The sequence below is a fragment of the Trichomonas vaginalis genome, chromosome V (genome assembly GCF_026262505.1).
Source record: "Trichomonas vaginalis G3 chromosome V, whole genome shotgun sequence".
In the NCBI taxonomy this organism is placed as follows: domain Eukaryota; phylum Parabasalia; order Trichomonadida; family Trichomonadidae; genus Trichomonas; species Trichomonas vaginalis.
The window spans coordinates 2,042,203-2,064,162 of record NC_067207.1 but is presented as its reverse complement, the minus strand read 5'-3'; the positions used below and the strand labels follow the sequence as shown (position 1 = coordinate 2,064,162).

Sequence of the window (21,960 nt, the reverse complement as noted above, 5' to 3'; positions counted from 1 at the left end):
AAACTTTTTAATCCCGTTATTTCTTAATTTCATCTCATTTTTCAAAATGAATTTAAATCTTCGCGTTATTGAAGCAAAGGATATGCCAAAAGAGGATTTATTTGGAAAGTGCGATCCATTTATTGAAATATATATCGATAACAAGCACGTCAAGAAGACAAAATATGTGAAGAATACTTATAATCCAAGGTGGGATGAAACATTTTATCTTCCACTCCATTACCCAGGAAGTATCATCGAATTTCGTTTTGCTGACTATGATGAAAACACTTCCAACGATAAATTCGGATACATTAGACTTAATCTCGACAATTTACCAATCGGAAAAGTTGTTGATGAATGGTATTCATTGACACCATACAAATCTGGCAAGAAGGTTGGCAAAGCGCACTTTGCCATGCAGATTGCACCAGAAAAGCATACACCATTCACTCCTTTTGACGGTCCAGCTAATTGGACACGCCAACAACCAGCCCCAGCTCCATACCCACCACAAGGCGGCTATCCACCACAAGGATATCCTCCTCAAGGCGGATACCCACCGCAGGGATATCCTCCACAAGGCGCATACCCACCACAGGGTTATCCTCCACAAGGATTCCCACCACAAGGTTTCCCTCCACAGGGATTTCCAGGAGGCCCATGCCTCTTCCCACCAGATGCTAAACCAGGTGAAGTTATAGTTACAGCCGCATATTCACACAAGCATTGCCCTTCACATGTTGAAGTACTTAGAGGTGAGGCAGCAGTTGCACATCTTCAAAAAGCATGCCGTGGTAACAAAAAATTGTTTGAACAAATGTTAAAGGCCGCCACTGTACCACCAAATTGGGGCCAATATCCACCTCCAGGCTATCCTCCATATAGATATCCACCACAAGGCCCTTATCCACCACAAGGATATCCTCCTCAAGGAGCATATCCACCACCGGGACAATACCCACCACAAGGCGCTTATCCACCTCAAGGACAATATCCTCCACAAGGACAGCCACATCAAGGACAGCAGCCACCTCAAGGTCAATATCCTCCACAAGGACAGCAGCCACCTCAAGGCCAATATCCTCCACAAGGACAACCACCTCAAGGACAGCAGCCACCTCAAGGCCAATATCCTCCTCAGGGCTATCCTCTACAAGGCCAGCAGCCACCTCCTAACCAACAAGCACCACCACCAAACAACTCAAATCAGAAGTAAAACATAGTTTGTTAGTTAATATATTATTTTCCTTATTTTTTTTGTTTCTGCCAATAGTGATGTTTCTCCATATTATTTCCTTTTCATTTGAAAAGCCAATAGCAAATGTCACTTGCAAAATATAATTAAATAAATTCTAAAATACATTTCACATCACTTTTCAGTATTTCACCCAAAATATTTTATTTGAAAATGCCAATTTCGCCGTTTTTTCCTTCTCAAAAATTTCATTAAAGAAATAATTTTATATCAATATATAGCAAAAATAATTAATCTTGCTATTTTTATTTACGATTTTTTTGTAAACTTATCAATTCCATTAATTGAAAAAATCATATCACTTTTCGGAATGAATTTGAATTTACGTGCTATCGAAGCCAAAGATATGCCAAAGGAAGACTTATTTGGTAAGTGTGATCCATTTATTGAAATATTTATTGACTCTAAGCAAGTTGAAAAAACAAAAGTCATTAAAAAAACTTATAATCCAAAATGGGATGAAACATTTTACATTCCTCTTTACCATTCTGGTAGTACAATTGAATTTCGCTTTTCAGATTATGATACAATGTCATCAAATGACAAATTTGGCTACATAACGTTTAATCTTGACACAATACCAATTGGTAAAGTCATTGATGAATGGTATCCGTTGACACCTTATAAGAAAAATAAGAAAGTTGGTGAGGCTCACTTTGTAATTCAGATTGCCCCAGAAAAACATACACCATTTACACCATACGATGGCCCAGCAGAATGGACACGCCAGCCACCAGCACAGTTCCCATCTCCATACGTTCCACAAGGTGGTGCAACAGTACCATGTCCACCTTCAGCCGGAATGTCTCTTTTCCCAGCTGACGCAAAGCCAGGCGAATTGATCTGTTCAGTAACAACACTTGGACAGCCTAAATTCTTAAGAGGTGAAGAAGCAATGCAGCACTTGAGAAACATATCTGGAGGCAATCCAGCAATGCTTGAAATGCTTGTTAGAACTTATACTGTTCCAGCAAATTATGGTCAAGGAACAGCCCTTCCCCAAGCAAATCCACAAGTTCCATATAATGATCAAGCTGCGGCAGTTTCTCCTCAAGCTGGAATTTCACTTTTCCCAGCCGATGCTAAACCAGGAGAAGTCATTGTCACAGCAACATCTCTTGGAAAACCACAGTTCTTGAGAGGCGAAGAAGCACTGGAACAATTGAGGAAAATGTCCCGTGGTAACCAAGCTATGTATGATATGCTGGTTAAAAACTTCACAGTTCCAGCAAATTATGTTCCACAATAAAAAATAACTACAAATTAAAAATATTTCATCTAAGTTATATATATTTAAGCCTCCTATTTGATTCTAATCTTTTAATTAATATAAATAAAACTTAGTAACATTATTTAAGAACTTAGAAAAGCAAAATAATAATATGAAAATACATCATTTATGTTTTTGGAACTATTGCTTTTAAAAATGGTTTGCACTACTATTTGGTAATGAAAATCATGATGCTCATACTTAAAGACTCAAATTAAATAATTATTATTGAGTTATTAATTATTTTCCTTAGCAAAATTTATAACAATTCATTTCAGAAATCAAGTAGAAAGTTGAGAATAAAAAAAGAAAAAACATTTTTATTAATTCTTTCCGATTACGGATTCCTTTGCCTTCTGAAAGTCTTCATGAAGTTCTGGATGACTCTTTTCTATTTCCTCTGCCTTGCTGCGGTCTTTATTGATGCAAACCGCATAAAGTAGCTTAATATTTTGAGATTTTGCAGCAATCTTCTCCAATTCATCAAGACAGGTGTTGAAATCTTCCGGAGAGTATCTGCTTTTGTCAATACCTATAAATCTTGCAATTTTTGCAGTATCAATTTCGGATTTTATTAAAAGCTCAATTTTTTCTTGTGCAGCGACGAAATATGCCGGGATAAGGGCTCCGAGGTCAATAATTTCGGATATCAAGTCTTGGACATTTTCAATTGGCGAAATATCTTCTAAAAAGTGTTTCAAATCATTTGGATGGACAGCAACGACAATATCCCTCTTAGTAGGTGCTGTATATTCTTTAAATGCTCTTCTCCATGGAATAACTCTGTTTTTGGCAAATTCAAATTTATCTGTGAGTTTCAACTTTCTCCAGGTGGCCAATATCACGTCAGAAATCTCTTTATCAGTCAGGACATCAAGGATCTTCGCGCAAATCTCACTGACGTTCTCTTTTACAAAAGATAATAAAATTGTATGTGAAAAAACGTCGGGAAGGCAAAGCATACCGCGGTAAAAATCGGCAAATTGGCGGAATATAGTTGGGTCATGGCTCATTTCAATCATAAAGTAAGAGGTGAAGTATCTAAATATTGGTTGAAGTTTTCCGAGGTCCCAGATCGAAGGAAGGAAGAATGTTCTTGCGCAATCATTGTAAAAGAGGGCGCCGGGGAATTTGAAGCATTTTCCTTTGTAAATCATGATGAAATTCTTCGAACGCTGAATAATAGTAATATCGGGACATGAGTTATTCCAACAGTATCTGACACCTTGTTTGATCGGTTGGCCTGTCAAAAATGAAGATTCCTTCTTGTTATTAGTTATAACAACTTGATTTTCTCCGGTTAAGAGACAATTCGTTGTATTTGGAGGAATCTGATGTTTCTCAAGCGATAAATAACGATCTCCAAGTTTAATTGGCGTTTCTGAATCAGTAATTTTGATATCAGTTGCAAATTCTTGGCAACCGACAATCATGTAATCTTTTCTTGTTGATATGTAAAGTGGGATATGGTTTATCTGAAAATCTGTGACTTGTTCGCAATTAAAATCAAAAACTGAAGCTTCGTACCAATCATCGTGGCGCTGGGTGAAAACAACGATGTATCTACCAATAAAGCCGATGTTTTTGACAGGAATAGCGTTGAATTTTGAAATTGTATTAGTTTTATTATTTATAAAGATAAAACCATTGGAATTTGCAATTACGAAGTACTGATCTAAAAGAGTAATTCCGAAACGTATCGGAAAGATCTCTTTTGGCAATTCCTGGATTGTTGCAAGAGTTTTTTGTTGATATAACGAGAAAACTTGGTCAGGAGTGAACAAAACAGTGTTATTTGTTTCTCCGATGTATATGACTCCTGTTCCATCGAATTTTGTATAAAAAATCTGTTGATATAATGAATCAAATTCTGCATCCATGATTCCTTCAATTTCTTTACAACGAACTGTACATACATTACCTGTATTCGAGATATATAACATTATCGTGCTGTTGCTTAACATAATAAACAGTGTAGAGCCATTTCTTGACCATTCAAGCTTAACAACTCTAACAGGAGTTGGTTCGAGTACTTTTACGGCTTTTGATGATGGATCGTTGAGTTGTTTAACGAAAACAGAGTTGTTTTCGACTGAATATGCAAGAATATTTTTGTAAGCGCAAAAACTAGTTAAAACAGCATGCTTTTCGTCTTCGAATTTGAACAAAAATGGTGATTTGTGTAGAATTGCGTTCTCATCAAGAAAGGCTACGAAAGGAGATCCAGAAAAAATCGCTGTAAGAGTGCGTGGGTAGATAAATTTAACGCATTTGAATCGTGCAATTCCTTTTTCGAAATCTAATGATGATATTTGTTTGATATCGCGATCATAAAATAAAATCGTTGAATTTGATTGACAAATTGCAAGATATCCAAAAGCAGAAAAGGTTGCTGTAATCGGCATGTTCAAATCGTGTACTTTAGGTTCTTCTATTTTCATGTTATCATCGAAATTAGATACGAAAACTGCGCCATTACATGATCCCCATACAAAAGTCGTTTTGTCTAGCCACTGAAACCAATAGTTTGGTCCATATGCGCGTAAAGAATCTTCGCTTCTTGCATATCTGGCGATTTCTGGACATTCATATTTCGAAGAATCACAAATATAGAGGATTTCTTGCGCAACAAAGGCAATATATGAATTCACAGGATTCGACTTGATCAAAAAGATCGAACTATATGAAGTCATTTTACCTAATGAGTAAGGGATGAAATGGGGCATGATAAAAAAATGATAATTTACTTCATTTAAGAAGCCAATATGCATATAAATACATTAGCCATTTAATAAAACACCGAAAAATTAAATTTATATACAAATTAGTTCGACCATTATATTTCTCATTAAAATGAATCATTTATATAAGCACACTTACATAATTCTTCTTAACATAATTGGTAGCCTACAAATTTAGAGTTAAAACAATAGTTTTGATATAATTATATAGAAAGTATTATTTTATTAGCTAAAGAACAAAAATTTATATTTTACAAGGTTTTGTAGTAACAATATCTCTAATTATCGATTTCATCTAATATTTGATGATATCTTTGTATAAATATCGAATGAAAATGAGTTGATATATCTTTTCCGAGCTGTGATCCTGATGAAAAATGCAATTTATATCCAAATTCGACTAAAAATGGCATTGATTTCATAAATGTTCCAACTAGATTATCAAAAATCAATGCTGAACCTTGAAAATCCGAGCCAATTAGAAGCCATAGAGCTACTAATTTGACAATTACGTAAATCCAGAACGAACTTAATACAAAGTTCATAATTTCCATTATTGAGAAGGCAATTGCAAAAACAACGAAATGTTTCAAGTACTGATCAGTAGGCTTACATCTAGCAAGCGCTACATACAATCTGAAAGATGTATAAAAAAAACCAATTGGAAAAACAATGAAAAAATCAAACCAATTCATTACACCAAAAAAAATGATCAAAACATATATTTATTGCATTCATAACATATATTCTATTTTCATAAACTAACATATTTATATAACAAAGACAAGGATATTGGAAAGTTTTTTCAAAATCATAATTAATCTCATTGGAAAGCATCTTCTTCCTCTTCATAATAGTATTCATATTCATCTTCAAGACCATTATACAGGTATTCCATATACTTAACATATGAAAAGCAATAGTCTGGCTTTTGAAGTTCTAACGGACGTGGAACTCCAAGGTTTTCTGGTACATCGAATTTAACATGCAAAGAATTCTTAAGTTCTTCAATGATTTTTTGGCTTTCGAGGATGTCTTTATCTTCAACTTTAATCTTTTTATCATTCTTTGAAGATATCACAATAGGGCTTGGATTTGTGTATGAATTTTTGACACTAGCGTGTGTCTTCATTAAAGCTTTTTCTTTCTGCTTATAAATCCTTTGATATTCTAAATGTGAAAGTTTCTTAGTGAGCCTTTCAAGAGTAGTAATATAGGATACAGAAATTGATGATTTGTCGATAAGGTCATTAAGTTCAGCACTTAAAAATTCTTCATTCTGGTCTAATTTTTCTAATTTATTCATCAATTCTTCAGCTAATGTTCTTTGCTGTTCTCCTACTTGCATAGCCTCTTTGATTTGATCTGTCGAAGTTTGCTTCTGAATTTCCATGATTTTTGATTTTGTATTATTAATTGATGCCTGTAATGACTGAATGCGTGATCTTTGTAACAAAATTTCATCCTGAAGTTTAGCACGAAATTCAGGATTAAATGTTTTGCAAGCAACTTTCCTTTCTTTATCAGCAACAGTTAATTCATCTTGCAATGATGATATATATGCACTAAGGGTACTCAACGATGTATGACTTGTATTAGATAAGGAACTAATTCTTTGGGTTTGATTATCTTGAATGAATTGCTGTATTTGCTTGTTATATCCTTCAACTTCTTTTTTAAGACTATTTATATCATTAATTAGATGATATTTTTCATCAATGAGTTCTTCTTGTTGGTAGTAGTTCTCATTTTCATTTGATTTCTTATATATTCTCGGCATTAATGGTTTTGAATTTGATCTTTGAGAAGATGGTTGCGATTTTTTTACTTTAATAACTTTGTTTGGATTAATTTGAACTAATCTTGAGTTTAGGTCGATTGGAGGTATGTCTTTTGCTTTGAACATCAATAGATCCTATTTTTTAAACGTACACCTTCGAAATTTTATTTGACATCAACAGTCTTCAATTTATCTTATCAACAAAAAAATACATTACCAAACAAGACGAATATATTTATTTGATTTCGGCATTACCAAATCATGGATATCTTCAAATGTTCTATTAAGATTTTGACATTCAATGAAGAAGTTAACTAATACCATATACTATGTATGCACTCCTCAACACTGGGAAATATGATCCAAATCATGTATTATCAAAATGAACTGCAAACCAAATGGGGCTATGCATCTATAACATATCCCATTAAACTTTATATTTTTATGTTTAAAGAATACTCTTATTAAAAATGCTATTTTGGATAGGATAGTCTTATCAATCTAAATCATCCATAATTTGATGATATAATCTGAACCTTTCTTTGAGTACTGACACATATGCATACGTTTTCATGTTATGCATCATTGAAACTAGAATGATCTCAATTTTGAAATTTTAACACAAAAATGATTTCTATAAGAGCATGTTGATGAAGTCCATACTATACTTTATATTTATTATCATTCTAAACTCCCAAATAATCATTTGAATGAATGATGGTAATCCTAATGTTTCGATGATTGAATTTCAAAACATTATTTCGGATGCCAATCTTTATTTTTCAGAACACTCAGTAAATCCAGTATGGAAAGATAAGATTATATCACTTGTTCAAGTTTTTTCAAATTTAATTCAAGGAAAATATATATCATGGAATGATTTCAAATCATTTTTTAGTATCGAAATGATAAGCGAAGGGCTTATATCCGATTCATTTTTCTTAAATGATCATAGAATTGATTCTGGAATTGCTAACTGCACGATTTCACGTATTTTAATAAATCCATCTATAGTAATAGTTAGAACAGCCTTTCCAGATCCAGATTTTGGAGATAATGAAATGCTAAATGAAATAATGAACACGATTTTACAATTAAAAGTCCAATTAATTCTAAGTGTTGATCAATTCCCTCCAAAACTACTCGGAAAATGCATAATAAACGAAATAGCAGTAATTCATAATATTAAACAATCAACAATCGATTATTTTTCAAAATTTACCAATATTCCAATAAGTGACTCTTTTATTTCACTTTACAGCTCAATAAATCTTACATACAAAGGTATATTCTACGTCGCGAGTGGTGGATTCGAGCCAAACATCGAAAATCAAGAAATAATTCCAGATCAACTTTACAAACTCATAAAAAGTGGCAAATTAGTACCAGAAGGTCAATCAGTTGCCAACTTTATAAGTACAGATGCAATACCATACGGAACTTTCATTTTGGCGGGTTGCCAAGATATTAAAGTCAAAAATTCACTTTTTGACCTCATTTCTTTTGTTTTTGACCAACATTGTTTCAACAGTATAACGAAATACATCGGATTCACCCCGAAAGAGGAAGATAAATTCAAAAATATGTTCCCTTATTCTTTAATTCACTTCACCTCACCAAATTACAGCGTTTGCACGACAAAACTGACAGATATATATTCAGATACGGATTTAAGTCTGAACAGGTTCTTCGAGAAGTCCGTGAAACACGCTTCGAAAGAAATAAATTTATTTAAAGACAAAAATATCGAAAATTCGCTGTTTTCGATGCAGAAAGGCATACAGTTCAGGATATTACACCAAGATATGTCACTCACGTTCTCTTCTTACGAAGGAATCGTTACAGAAAATTCATTATTAAATTTAATTTTGATAAATAACGAGATTAAGACGATTTCAGAACCACAGTTCTTTGAAGTATCGTTTTCGTCATTCGTAAGATACCTTTTCCATGCAAAATACGTTCCAGATTTCATAATTATTCATAATTGCAACGCTTTGCATATTTGTAGGTCACCATCGAAGGTAGTTTTCGATATAGCTAAGCCTATTCCACCTCCTCATTACGTAGATTTCAGAGGATTTGAGTTAAATCGAAATTCAGATCCAAATTTACTGAAAAACATCGGAATTTACGCGAATATTGTTCATGCAACAGAAGTTATATATGCACAGAGTCTTTCCAAGTGCCCTCCAGAGAGTTCTGCCCCTTTATTTTCATATTTGAACACATTTCTGAAATCATTTGCCCAAAAAGTAATTGCGAACACCGAACTACCATGTTCGCTGAATTCCACGTTCTTCACAACCTTCTTCAACTGGTACATGAAGATGGACAACATATCAGAAAAACTAAGAAATGTGAAATTACCTGATTCAGTGTCACTTTTTGTGACCACGATTTGCCGAACGATTATTTTAAGGTTACTATGGTTTATTGACTTTCCGCATTTAGGGGAAGTTCTTTCTGAGTTGAAAGACTACTCGGATAACGAAAACAAAGGAGTTCTAGCGCTTTGGCTTTTTGATAAGAATGATGGCAAGAAACCAAAGAGTCCTACGAACTCTGAGTACTTGTATTCGTTTGTTACTTTGTTGTATTATGCAGAGAACACTTATTTCTTTCCAGATATCGTAATGTTACATAATGTGAACTTAAATCACACGAAACTCACTTCTATTCTTGCTTTCGTGTTCGCATGTGATAAGTTCCATGTGCATCTGCTCAATAACTGCCCGCCAAACTACTCCCAGTACTTGTTTAACGCAGAAATGACAACAACTCTGTTTTCTGAGTATTTGACGGTTTTCCCTCAATTATCTCCAAAATTTTCCATCGAATTAGAAGAGAAAACACCTCTCCCGTGGTCCCTCACACGTCCCATGAAGGTCCAAATCGATCTACACTTCCCGACTGAGTTCACAGCAATGATGTCACTTTTCGGTTATTCATTTGACACTTTTTGTGAAATTTTGAAGAAAGGGAAGTCATCAATTACATTTGGTGGCAAGAGCAATGCTCAATTCTTTGTTACTGATGATGGAAGGTTCTTAATTAAAACGATAAACCAAAGTGAAATGTCAGAAATGAATAATTTTCTGCCACATTATTTCAGGTACATAACTGCGAATCCTTCATCACTTTTGACAAGGATATTTAGTGTTTTTACTATAGTTGTCGATGGAAATACGACGTACAAAGGAATATTGATGGAAAACTTGAGACATGGTTTTACAAGTGATGATGTAATTTTGTATGATTTCAAAGGAGCAATGAGAAACAGATTTTTGAATGAGAATAATCAGAGTGTTATGTTAGATACAAATTACGAAAAATCTGCTTTGGATAATAGAATAATTTTGACTTTGTCTAAAAAGAAAAATGTCTTGAAACAATTGTTACAAGACAGTCATTTCCTTGCGAGTTATAATATCATGGATTATTCGTTAGTTGTTGTGCTGTCGAAATCAACAATGAAAATAAGACTCGGAATTGTTGACTATTTTAGGAAATATACAATTGATAAAGCTCTGGAAACATGGGTAAAGAAAACTCCAATTTACGAAGAATACAAAATAGATCCAACAATTATTTCGCCGGATAATTACTGCGAGAGATTTGTTAATGCAATGGAAAAGTATTTTTATCAATCTCCAAATGAAGAAGACATCGAAAATTTGGATGCTTCTTCAATAGAAGATGAGAATATTTAAAAATGTTTATTATTTATTTTTTTAGTTTTATATTTGAATAAATCTATTATTATTATTTTTGCGTATAAAGAATATGATGTTTTTTATTGTCTTAGACATTGAACATAGTTTCTAGACGAATTGAGTATCAAAATCAATTTTTCCCAGATTTCTACTTAATACAGACATAAAACTTATTAAAATGACAAATTTTCAGTCAGTCCAACAAATTTAACAAGAGGAGCTTATATTTAATTATTATAATCTTATTCATAATACCGAAAATTTCACATTTTTCCGACATTTTTTTTGGATGTCGGAAAAATTTGAGAATTTTCTTGCATTTGATTATCCTTGCTTCTATAATTGAACAGTACTCGGATCGAAATCAATCATAAGCAATTTTAATTTTTTTTTTCGGAAAAATTTGAAAAAAAATTGACATTAAAACTGAAAGATGAAGAAAATTGTGTATGATGAACTGATGGAGTTAAACAAAGGCTATATTAATACTTTTAATGCATTGTATAATCTCAAGACATTCGAAGAAAACGAAATTGACAAGATTTATCAAGATATAAAATTAAATCTTATCGAAACAAAAATATTATTTCCTGATCAAATTCTAGAGGCGATTGGTGTTGCGTCAAAATTCAATAATAAGTATTTAAAATCATATTGGGCAATATTTAAAAAGTTATTTGAAGAATATAGACCAAATAAATTTAGATCTGAGAATTCTATCATTAACTACTTTGTTTACAAAGAATATGGACATTTTATTAATAAAAGAGATCTAGATTTATTCAATGTTTTCGAAAAACAAAATATTTCATTAGATGTACATGAATCAAACACAATTTTTAGAGCCATCATGGATGATAACAAAATTTTATTTATTTCATTCATAGAAAGTGAAGGATTTAATGATAAAATGCAACTAAGCAGCATGTTTTATCCAGATAAACTACTTTCTTTACTTGAATTATGCTGCTATCATGGTGCAGTTAATTGCTTCAAATTATTGAGGACAAAATTCAAATCAACAATCACCCAGCGATGCCTTCACTATTCGTTTTTGGGTGGAAATCCAGATATAATGAATGAGTGCATGAAAGAACAAAATCCAGATAAAATATGCATGAGATATGCAATTATTTCTCACAACATTGATTTTGTTTCTTTTTTGATGAATGAACACAATATTGAAATTGATTTAGATGATTGTTTAACATTCAAAAATCTTCATGCATTATTTGTTAATTTTGACCAAAAAGATGATATTAATACTTTCTTTCTTTATTCATCGACATTTAATATTCCATCACTTTGCGAGTATTTACTTTTACAAGGTGCTGATGTAAATACAAGAAATGATGAAGGATTAACTGCTCTTCATTTTGCAGCAAGAGAAAATTGTCCAGAAACTACTCAATTTTTAATTTTACACAATGCCGACATAAATGTCACAGCCAAACTCATGCAGCTAACAGCTCTTGATATCGCCGTAATGTATAATTATGTCAGAGCAGTGGAAGTTCTCTTATTAAATGGAGCAAATGCTAATGCGAAAGCATACGATGGATCATCAATGCTTCATATGGCAGCCGGTCATGGTTCTAAAGAAACAGCTGAACTTCTTATTTCACATGGCGCTGAAATAAACGCAAAAGATAATAATGGGGCTACTCCACTGCATATTGCCGCACAATATAATTTCAAAGATATGGCAGAATTGCTTGTTTCCCATGGTGCTGTTATTAATGCAAAAGATTATAAAAACATGACTCCATTTTATAATGCTATATATGGTAATTGTATTGAAACTACTGAATATCTTAAATCACTCGGAGCAAAGATATGAAAAAATAAAAATTTATTATTAAATCTAAATGCTTTAAGTGCTATAGAGCTATATATAGAATTTAATGAACTACTATTTGAATTTGCATAACAAAGCATTTATTAATATCAGATACTTTCGATACTTGGCTGCAATGCAAAGCATATTGATGCCATATTTGATTGTAATTATATTAGCGAGAAATAAAATTTATATCTTTGCTACTATTTTTTGATATAGAAACTATTTCTTATGTATGAAATGGAGCAAATGCATGCAATAAAATTATTAATATGAGAATAATTATGAATAAAAATACAATTTATATATTACATAACAAAAAAATTAAATTATAATTAAAATTATAATGTAACACATTCGATTTTTTCTTGACATATTCCTAATCTTATTGATTTCGTGAAATGCACACCAGGAGACATCTTCGAAAGACAAATAATTCTTCCATAATCAATATAAGACATCATTACATCTGTTCTCCATAAAATTGAATTAGGGAATTTAACTGACCAAATCATATCAGTCTTTTCTGCTTCAGCAATTATTTCTTCTTCCATCGAAACAGCTATTTTAATATTCATCTCTTTTTGCTGTGATTCGAATCTCGCAAGTTGAGCGAAATTAACAGCATCTCTTGCAGCTTGTCTTGGTGAGTTTGCATCGTAGAAGAGCACATAGAAAGAAAATCGCATCTTTTCAAACATGAAGAAAGAAACAAATTGCGAAAACAAGTCTTCCAATTTGCTCGAAAATTCAAGAAATTGAGAATTTGAAACAGAATTTGCAAAGGAAAAATTGACAATTGCGACATTTTGAATATGACTTGCTTTCTCTCTCTGAAGAACAGTTGGTATGGAAAATGTCAATCTTATATCCTTATACAAATCTTTAAGCGTCTCTTTTTTATTGTATAATCCTGTAACATCATTAGATATAGTGACTTTTTCTCCTTTTGTTATCAAATCATCTGGCAAGATCTTTTTATGGAATGTTTCGTAGTTGTAATGATGTTTAACACCTCTTACATCTGTCATCTCGCTTGGAACATTCTGTATTAATTCACCTCTTATATTTCCAAAGACTTCTTCAGCAACTTCGTTTTCATCAACGATTTTTTCATCTTTGGAAATTTCAAAAGTTGGAACAGGAAAACATTTGAATAAAGTCATATTAATATTTCTGACTTCGTCTTTGTAGCCCAAGAAAGCATTGTTATCATCAAAGAATGGATTGAAATACTTCGGCATTGCCATCATTCTCTTCATTAATTCATTACTTGTCTTCAATCTTTTGTAAATTACTAATCCGTAAACAAACATCACAAAGAAAGCAATGAAAAGAAGAATAGGAGCAAATATGAATACAAACAAAACATAATTAGCAAGAAAAGATAAGTTCGTTGAGAAGTTTGTCAACAAATTATTAATTGGAGCTGTACAAGATAAAGCAGAAGGAACACTCATGTATATAACATCTTTTAGGTTCTCTTTGACTAATGATTCTTTGAGAATTATGAAGAAATCTCTCATCATTATTGCTGTACTGTTCATAAAGTTTGCAAATAATGATGAATTAACGTGTTGAAGAGTTTGAATCATCAATTCTGATTTGACAACAGTGTAATTGATGAATTCGACGGAGAATGTATTATTCTTATGGAGGAATGAATGATTATATGACGAATTATGACTGAGATACAAATAATTACCTAATCCATTCAAGAAATTAAATGATAACTTCACATTTTCAAGACCGGTTTTTATTGAGTCATTATAGTTCATCATAATTGGAAGTATTACATCATCATTGGCTATTAAAGGCGCAGTTTGTGATATCAATAATGTGCATTTAATGAAATTAATAAACTGGTTCTCTGCAAAATAGAGGCTTATTGCATAGAGGTAGCCTATAAGTATTGGAAATATGCAAACAATGCAGAAATATAAATAGGAATGATTACTAGTTCTCGATTGTGATGAGGATTTGATTTCAGGAAGAACCATCTTCGAATACTTTCTGTATAAATATGATGTGAAATCCTTGGAAATGTGCATTGGCTGACAGGAAAGATATTTATACAAATCTTTCGAGTATTTTTCAACAAAAATGAAGACAATCAGGAATAAAACCGTTGTTGCTGACAATCCAATTAATGAATATTGAATATACTTATGAACCGAATCTCCATAATCTGTATATTCAAAATATAGGTCTCCACATCGCCACATTAGCAACAGGAACAATTTTTGAGTGGTATCAGTATCATTAATGAACGTTTCATTGCCTATCGCATATAATAATTCTAATTGGGCAGCCTGAAAGAGATCAGTCATAGTTTGATTGCGTTTTATATATTCTATTGATAACAAACTTGAAAATGATTCATTGATCTGTTTGATGCTTTGATTCTTCGATTCTTCTGAATACGAATTTTTATAGTAAAGTTCAGTCGGAGTCTGCCAGGAAAGGATAATTTGGATGTATGCATTGTACATTCTTTGAATTGACCTGTATTTTGCGATAGGCTGAGATGATTTGTGAGTTACAAATAAATAAGAAACCAAAACACCTAAAACAACAATAAACATATCAACAATAACAATAACTCTGGCGAACTTATATGTTTTTGGTTGGACTTTTGATATATTTTTGACTCTTTCGGCATAATAATTATCAGATTGATCAACAAAAGGTTCATTTTCTTCATCAGTATAAGATTTGTCATCTTCCTCTTCTTTATTGTTGTCTGTATCTATTTTCTTTGAACAAACTTCTGGATCTAATATGATATTTTTCAAAAATTTGTTATTTCCTCCAATTACAGCATTATGTCTTTCAAAGAAAGGTTTTGCTCTTTGTACAAGTTTTATCAACTCAATAAAAGATGAATATGCTAATTTTGAGTTGTTTTGGATAATTTGATACCAATATTCTTCTTCTAACTTGTAACACATTGACAATAATGATGAAGATATTTTGGATCCCTTCAAAAGAGTCGTTCCTGATGCAAGGAAAATGATAGATCTAAGCATGGAAGAGATATATCTGTTAGTTGTGTTATAAACCGACATTTTTTCAGCAAATTCAAGGATCTGTTGATGCGATGATGGATAATAAAGCTTATACAGAATCAAAAATACGATTAATGAGTGATTATTTGGAAATGCTTCCATAACTTTGGAAGGAAAATCGAGAGAAAACTTTTCTTGATCTTTTCTGACATCACTAACACACAATATACGTATTAATCTCTGGTATTTATAATTTATTGGCTCAACTTGATCTATTGCATTAATATGCTGACGAATATTCCATCTAGAAAGATATGTATGAATTAATGCAATTATAATAAATATTAAATCGGCAACTAGAATGTAATATACTGCCTTTATCGCATCTAATTTTGTTAATCGAGAAATGAAAATTGTTGTCATGGAAGCATTGATTATAAATACTATCTCCAGGACAACTACAGAATGCCAAGCACTATGGTATACAGGAATTTGAAATGTTCGATATAGAAGAAGAATTCCAAATATTAGGAAAATAAATGTAATGAAACATATAGAAACTTTTTGCTCTTCCGAAAATTCTATGTAAATCAAGGCCATCATTGCTACAAGATAGAAAGAAAACACTTTTGAAGATAAATTAAAATCAAATGTAATATATGGAAGCCTTTCAATACGAGAATCTGCTAAAAGTCTCATCAATCCAAATAATGTGCCTGGTATGGATAACCCAGATAAAAGGCAAATTATTAATGCATTTATATCTAAAGATTTAGTGAAATTGAATAGAGAAGTTGTAAACCCTATGCATACACAAGTTATTATGAATGGTGTGATTATGTTATAGAACGTATTGAAAACTAAAGTCGGCATTGGTTGAATTGCTCTTGATTTTCTTTGACTTAAGCGTATGCACATCGATATTAATGATAAAAGAAATATTACGATAAAAGTATATAGCGAAGGAGTTGAAAAAATCGATTCAATTCCATTTTGAATTTTTAATCCAACAGCTTCTCGGAAATATTCAATGCCTTGTATGCGCTCTTCTGAGTTGTATTCTCTGATTGCGATAATGACAGAAGTTAAAATTTGAGTGTTGATTAATAACGAATTTATCACCGCGATGATATGTTGTCCGATAACTTGAGCATTACTGATAGCACCTAAATCATCAAAATATCTACAAAATGTAATGAAAGGATTCAAGACTTCTACATTAGACAAATAGTCATATCCTTTCATTAATTTGTCAACTTTTTGTTATTAAATATTGTAATGTTCTATGCAATAAAAAGATTGATATGAAATGCTATTTTGAGCAATTCGGTCAATTGAATTTTTGATACGAGTTTTTGAATCCATTGAAAAGAATAATTGTTTTCATAGTCAATAAACTTAATGTATACAAAGATATAAAGATCTTCGTAAATAAAAACCATTCAATTGAACGATAATTATGAAAATACTGGTTGATCAGTGTGTCGGTTTGGTGAATTATTTAATATGATTAAATTTTTTCATATAAAATAAACCGTTTAATTTCAATAATTTATTTAAACAAATAAATCCAGTAACTAGTTAGTAGTTTGATAATAAATCTCGAGTTGAAAGATAAAACGTCACTTTTTGATGAAATTTCAATATGGCAGATTTTTCAATAATTTTATCAAGGGATAGATCTTAGTACATCCTTTGAAGATGACAATGCTTCAAAGTGTTGACAAGTTACTTAATCCAAGATAGTAGTAACTGATATATGCTATATAATGATTTCTTGAATAATAATCAGTAAGTACTTAAATTATTTTAAATACCATCCGACTATAAATCATTTCCTTTGATTTTTCGCATTTAATAGAGAAAATTAACAAGATCTTTCGTATTCTGGAGAATGGATTATGCGTACAATGTTGTTTTGCGAAACTATTATAAGACTTAATGAAACCTTGGTGATAAATCAACAAACTAGTTCTATTTTGAGAAAAAAAAATCAGCAAAAATTTATGAAAATTAAATATAGAAGCTAATTAAATAACATGTTTACAAAAAAGAAATTATTAAATTTAAAAATAAGTTAAATAATAATTGATTCAATAACACCGCTCAGTTTTTCGAAAAATTGATCAAATAAATCAATATTTCCTGCAACAAGTACAACTTCAACGCTAAGTATTCCTACGTCGACAATTCTAAGCCGTATGACGAAGTCAAGGCTGTTGCCGCGTACGAAAAATGTCAAATCATCAGGGAAGATGAACGCGTATCTTTCCTGGTCAAGGAACTGCTGTATTGCGTTCGCTACTGTTTCTTGAGGTGCCTGAGTTTCGACCGAGTGCTTGATAATCGATGGCATCGTTGGAATGTCGAGAGAAAGCATAGAATGCTCGATAGCGCTGTAACATGATGATAAGGATGGTAATGTTGGTGGTTTTTCTGTTAACGAATCCGTAGAAGATGAAGCTGATATTGTTCTTTCTGCCGGCATCATTAATGGCATAGAATCTGGCACGTATTCGACCTTTTCTGGCCATTGTATTGAATCAAATGATACCAATCTGTCGAGCATATAACAAAATTCTTTGGCAACAGTATGATCTTCGCAAGTTAAGTCGCGTTCGAGTTCCTCATCAGTAAATCCGAGTTGGTGTAACACAAGCATTGATTCTGGAGGTATTTTAGCGATATCCAGTGGTGGCAATTGTTGAGGAATTGGTTGAGGCGAAGGACATCGATATAGAGGGGATAAACCTATTCTAAATGCCGGATGATTCTTAATTTCAGGTAGAGTAATGCGTTTCGATGGATCAACCGTGAGCATTTTCGTAATTAAGTCTTTGATGTCCATAGGGAAATCCGGCATTTGGTATTTTCCTGATCGTACTCTTGCAAGCAACTTACGGACGGTTGGTTCATCGAAAGGAAGTCTTCCGCACATCAATGTATAGAAAACAACGCCGCAACTCCATATATCAGCGGCTCTTCCGTCATAAGGGAGGCCAATGATCACTTCAGGAGCTGTATAATGTGGTGATCCGCATGCTGTATACGCTGTATTCTCTGGCATCCAACGCGCGAACCCAAAATCAGCAATTTTGACGTTATCATGTGCATCTAACAGGATATTCTCGGGTTTGATGTCTCTGTGGCAGATTTGGTGAATATGAAGAAATTCTAAACCATAAATTAATTGTCTAAATAAATATGTTGCCATCTCGACTGAAAATGATCCTCTCTCAACAAGAAAGTCGAAAAGTTCACCGTGAGCTGCATATTCAAGAATGATATATAAGTGACGTACTGATTCATAAACATCAACGAGTTTTAATAGATGAGGATGATCAAGAAGCCTCATTATTGATATTTCGCGTTGTATTTTTTCTTGCATCTCAGGCGCAGACATAAATAAAGATTTTTTCACGATTTTTATTGCGACTTTTTGTCCAGTTTCTTTATGTTCAGCTAGTTTAACCTTTCCATACGACCCCGAGCCTATTGACTTGACAACATAATAGTCGCCAATCTCGGGGCGCGTCTCTGACATCAATTGAGAGAACAAAAAGTGATCACCTTTCTTAGAAAAATTGACTGAAAATCTTTGTAAACTTTGAATACTCAAAAGGCCAGACCTCGCCGATCATTGAATCTGATGTTAGGATGGCAATGTGGAATACTCATGCGTGGTTATCTTATTTAGTTTTGATATTAACCTAATATTTTTTTTTCTAAAAAAATTATTTCTCATATTTTGGAGATGGATTCGAATAAATGAATGAATGAAAAACAACCATATAATATGTATCTTTTAATCAATTGTTGCTTTGAACAAAACGCCATTATTAACTTTCGAGTGTGCCCTATCCATCTGATGGAAGTGTACGTTCCGTAAACTACTCCTCTTCATTAAATAGAGCTTTTATTTAAAGCATTACATATTTCAATTCACTATTTTCGAACTTTTTAAGAATATTCGCTCGGCATGTAATAATATGTATTTAAGGCAGATATCAATATTGAGAATAAGTTCCCTTTCTATTTATGCATACCATTATTTACTTTCTTCTTGAGCTGATACAAATATTTTTCAATGACAGTGATTTGCCTTAACTTAAGGCTACAAATCAATTTGTATAGGTTAAGTTTCTTGATATGTGCTATAATTGTGTCTCATTATTAGAATAAATTTGAGATGAATTTGAAAAAGCAATAACACTCTTTCAAAATACCAACTATCCGATACACAAGTTGATTATTAACCAACTATCCTTATATATTAAATATCCTTAAATCATTTTCATAAAAAATTGACTAAGATCTCGTATTGAGAATCTTTACAAATTGTAAACCTCCAATTGGGTAAATATCAGTCATAATCCTAAATTTAAATCATTAGTTTTTTTCATCGATATTCGCACCATGTGAAACGAGAATTTCAGCAGTTTCAACGATTATTCAATGCTGCAATATGAAGTGCGTTTTCTCCATCATTATCTTATTCATTCATATTTGCACCATGAGAAATAAAAACTTCGGCAGTTTCTTTACAATTATTCCGTGCTGCAATATGAAGTGCGGTTTTTCCATTTTTATTTATTCAATTGATACTCGCACCATGTGAAAAGAAGTATTCGATAAGGGATGGATTATTAAACATCGGTGAATAAACAAAAGATTAGTTTGATCGAAAGAAACTAAAAAGGATTCAAGATTATTGTAAATTCCATGGAATTCTAAGTTGATATCTATACTGCATTCATTCATCAAGAAAGTAACAAAATCAATGTTGTGTGAAATAATTGCATATTCCATGCATTCTTTAGATGGTTTTTGATATTTCAAATATTCGCTCATGATTTCTGGATTTTCCCCTAAAAATGAATATTCTAGATATTTTTGAGTTATTTCTGAGCTGTATTTCGTTCTTAATAACTTAAAACAATCAACTGCTCCATGGTAACAACATAATTCAAGCAATGAATACCCTACATAAGAATGTGAATACAATGTGCTTTTAAGTTTTTGATTTTTATCAAATCCATCTCTTTCCGTGAATATGATGAATCTTTCTTTGTCATTATTCATAATTGCTCTGTATATTGTATTCTCTGTTTGAATATCGAGATCTTCTGAATTAACTTCTCAAAATCGGCCGTCTTCTTTATAAAACAGGAAGTTTTGTTGTAAACAGAAATTCATCAAAAGTGACACCTCAGAAAAGCTAAAATATTGAATTTTTGGAACTTTTGATAGAGCACGTTTTTAAATATTAATTAAAGTAAATGTATATTTTGTAAAGATTCTTTTTAATAAAAAAATAAAATTTTGAAGAAGAACACAAAATCTTCTGAAAAATAATATCACATAAACTCATATTATTTTCTAATATATAACTATTTTATATAAAAATCAAATTCAATGATCTTAAAAGCGAAGATAAACCTCAAAATTTACGAATATAATGAGTGGGAATATAATGCTTATCTATCATAAAACCATATGAAATATCAATTTTTGCTTTACGCCTAATTTTTGACGACAATTAGCAAAAAATGTTAAATGTTAACACTCAGTCCATTTGAATATGAAAAATAAAATTGACTTTGATTAAATGTTTTTATTTATCATGCAATTCTTCTTGCGACCAAAGATTTGAATAAAAGTTTCAAAAAATAAGATAGCTTAAAAAATAATATACGGTAGTGTTTACTAATAGATGAATAGTATATAAATTCTATTAAAATGGATTTGATCCAAAAAAATATAAAACCAAAAATAATTGTTATAATTTAAATGAAGAAGTAATTTCAAACGATTTTATTTATGATCAAATTTATATATTTTTTTGGATCAAATCCATTTTAATAGAATTTATATACTATTCATCTATTAGTAAACACTACCGTATATTATTTTTTAAGCTATCTTATTTTTTGAACTTTTATTCAAATCTTTGGTCGCAAGAAGAATTGCATGATAAATAAAAACATTTAATCAAAGTCAATTTTATTTTTCATATTCAAATGGACTGAGTGTTAACATTTAACATTTTTTTGCTAATTGTCGTCAAAAATTAGGCGTAAAGCAAAAATTGATATTTCATATGGTTTTATGATAGATAAGCATTATATTCCCACTCATTATATTCGTAAATTTTGAGGTTTATCCTTCGCTTTTAAGATCATTGAATTTGATTTTTATATAAAATAGTTATATATTAGAAAATAATATGAGTTTATGTGATATTATTTTTCAGAAGATTTCATTCTATATGCCTATGAAAAGTACTCTCAAAACTAACTTTTCCTAATTATAATTAAATCTAGAATATTGTATTATGCTTAGTATTATTTCATTTTTCTCATTCAATT

The 21,960-nt window shown here is 31.6% G+C and overlaps 9 protein-coding genes across 9 annotated transcripts, besides 2 other annotated features; 4 read left to right on the top strand and 5 right to left on the bottom strand.

Moving 5' to 3' along the window:
- Positions 1–46: 46 nt before the first annotated feature.
- TVAGG3_0264250 (intracellular sterol transport) lies at positions 47–1,198 on the top strand (the record flags this gene model as incomplete). The annotated part of the gene is made up of 1 exon (XM_001582959.1): positions 47–1,198. One exon carries the CDS (start codon positions 47–49, stop codon positions 1,196–1,198), a length of 1,152 nt encoding a protein of 383 aa, XP_001583009.1.
- Positions 1,199–1,547: 349 nt separating this feature from the next.
- Positions 1,548–2,489, top strand: TVAGG3_0264240 (intracellular sterol transport; the record flags this gene model as incomplete). Its single annotated transcript, XM_001582960.1, has 1 exon — positions 1,548–2,486. One exon carries the CDS (start codon positions 1,548–1,550, stop codon positions 2,484–2,486), a length of 939 nt encoding a protein of 312 aa, XP_001583010.1.
- A 264-nt stretch (positions 2,490–2,753) lies between these two features.
- On the bottom strand, positions 2,754–5,233 carry TVAGG3_0264230 (WD40 repeat-like family; the record flags this gene model as incomplete). The annotated part of the gene is made up of 1 exon (XM_001582961.1): positions 2,831–5,233. The coding sequence occupies one exon, from the start codon at positions 5,231–5,233 to the stop codon at positions 2,831–2,833; it is 2,403 nt and encodes an 800-aa protein (XP_001583011.1).
- Positions 5,234–5,998: 765 nt separating this feature from the next.
- TVAGG3_0264220 (uncharacterized protein) lies at positions 5,999–7,205 on the bottom strand (the record flags this gene model as incomplete). Its single annotated transcript, XM_001582962.1, has 1 exon — positions 6,072–7,154. The coding sequence occupies one exon, from the start codon at positions 7,152–7,154 to the stop codon at positions 6,072–6,074; it is 1,083 nt and encodes a 360-aa protein (XP_001583012.1).
- A 314-nt stretch (positions 7,206–7,519) lies between these two features.
- On the top strand, positions 7,520–10,804 carry TVAGG3_0264210 (1-phosphatidylinositol-3-phosphate 5-kinase protein; the record flags this gene model as incomplete). Its single annotated transcript, XM_001582963.1, has 1 exon — positions 7,934–10,741. The coding sequence occupies one exon, from the start codon at positions 7,934–7,936 to the stop codon at positions 10,739–10,741; it is 2,808 nt and encodes a 935-aa protein (XP_001583013.1).
- A 373-nt stretch (positions 10,805–11,177) lies between these two features.
- On the top strand, positions 11,178–12,831 carry TVAGG3_0264200 (spectrin binding; the record flags this gene model as incomplete). The annotated part of the gene is made up of 1 exon (XM_001582964.1): positions 11,178–12,584. The coding sequence occupies one exon, from the start codon at positions 11,178–11,180 to the stop codon at positions 12,582–12,584; it is 1,407 nt and encodes a 468-aa protein (XP_001583014.1).
- A 50-nt stretch (positions 12,832–12,881) lies between these two features.
- Positions 12,882–16,832, bottom strand: TVAGG3_0264190 (uncharacterized protein; the record flags this gene model as incomplete). Its single annotated transcript, XM_001582965.1, has 1 exon — positions 12,926–16,015. The coding sequence occupies one exon, from the start codon at positions 16,013–16,015 to the stop codon at positions 12,926–12,928; it is 3,090 nt and encodes a 1,029-aa protein (XP_001583015.1).
- Positions 16,833–17,616: 784 nt separating this feature from the next.
- On the bottom strand, positions 17,617–19,165 carry TVAGG3_0264180 (protein serine/threonine kinase protein; the record flags this gene model as incomplete). Its single annotated transcript, XM_001582966.1, has 1 exon — positions 17,670–19,136. The coding sequence occupies one exon, from the start codon at positions 19,134–19,136 to the stop codon at positions 17,670–17,672; it is 1,467 nt and encodes a 488-aa protein (XP_001583016.1).
- Positions 19,166–20,182: 1,017 nt separating this feature from the next.
- On the bottom strand, positions 20,183–20,674 carry TVAGG3_0264170 (protein ubiquitination; the record flags this gene model as incomplete). The annotated part of the gene is made up of 1 exon (XM_001582967.2): positions 20,183–20,674. The coding sequence occupies one exon, from the start codon at positions 20,672–20,674 to the stop codon at positions 20,183–20,185; it is 492 nt and encodes a 163-aa protein (XP_001583017.1).
- A 94-nt stretch (positions 20,675–20,768) lies between these two features.
- Positions 20,769–20,806: a mobile genetic element.
- Positions 20,798–20,806: a terminal%2Cinverted (terminal inverted repeat of Banshee-A3 transposon ID:TVAGG3_0264160).
- Positions 20,807–21,960: the final 1,154 nt, after the last annotated feature.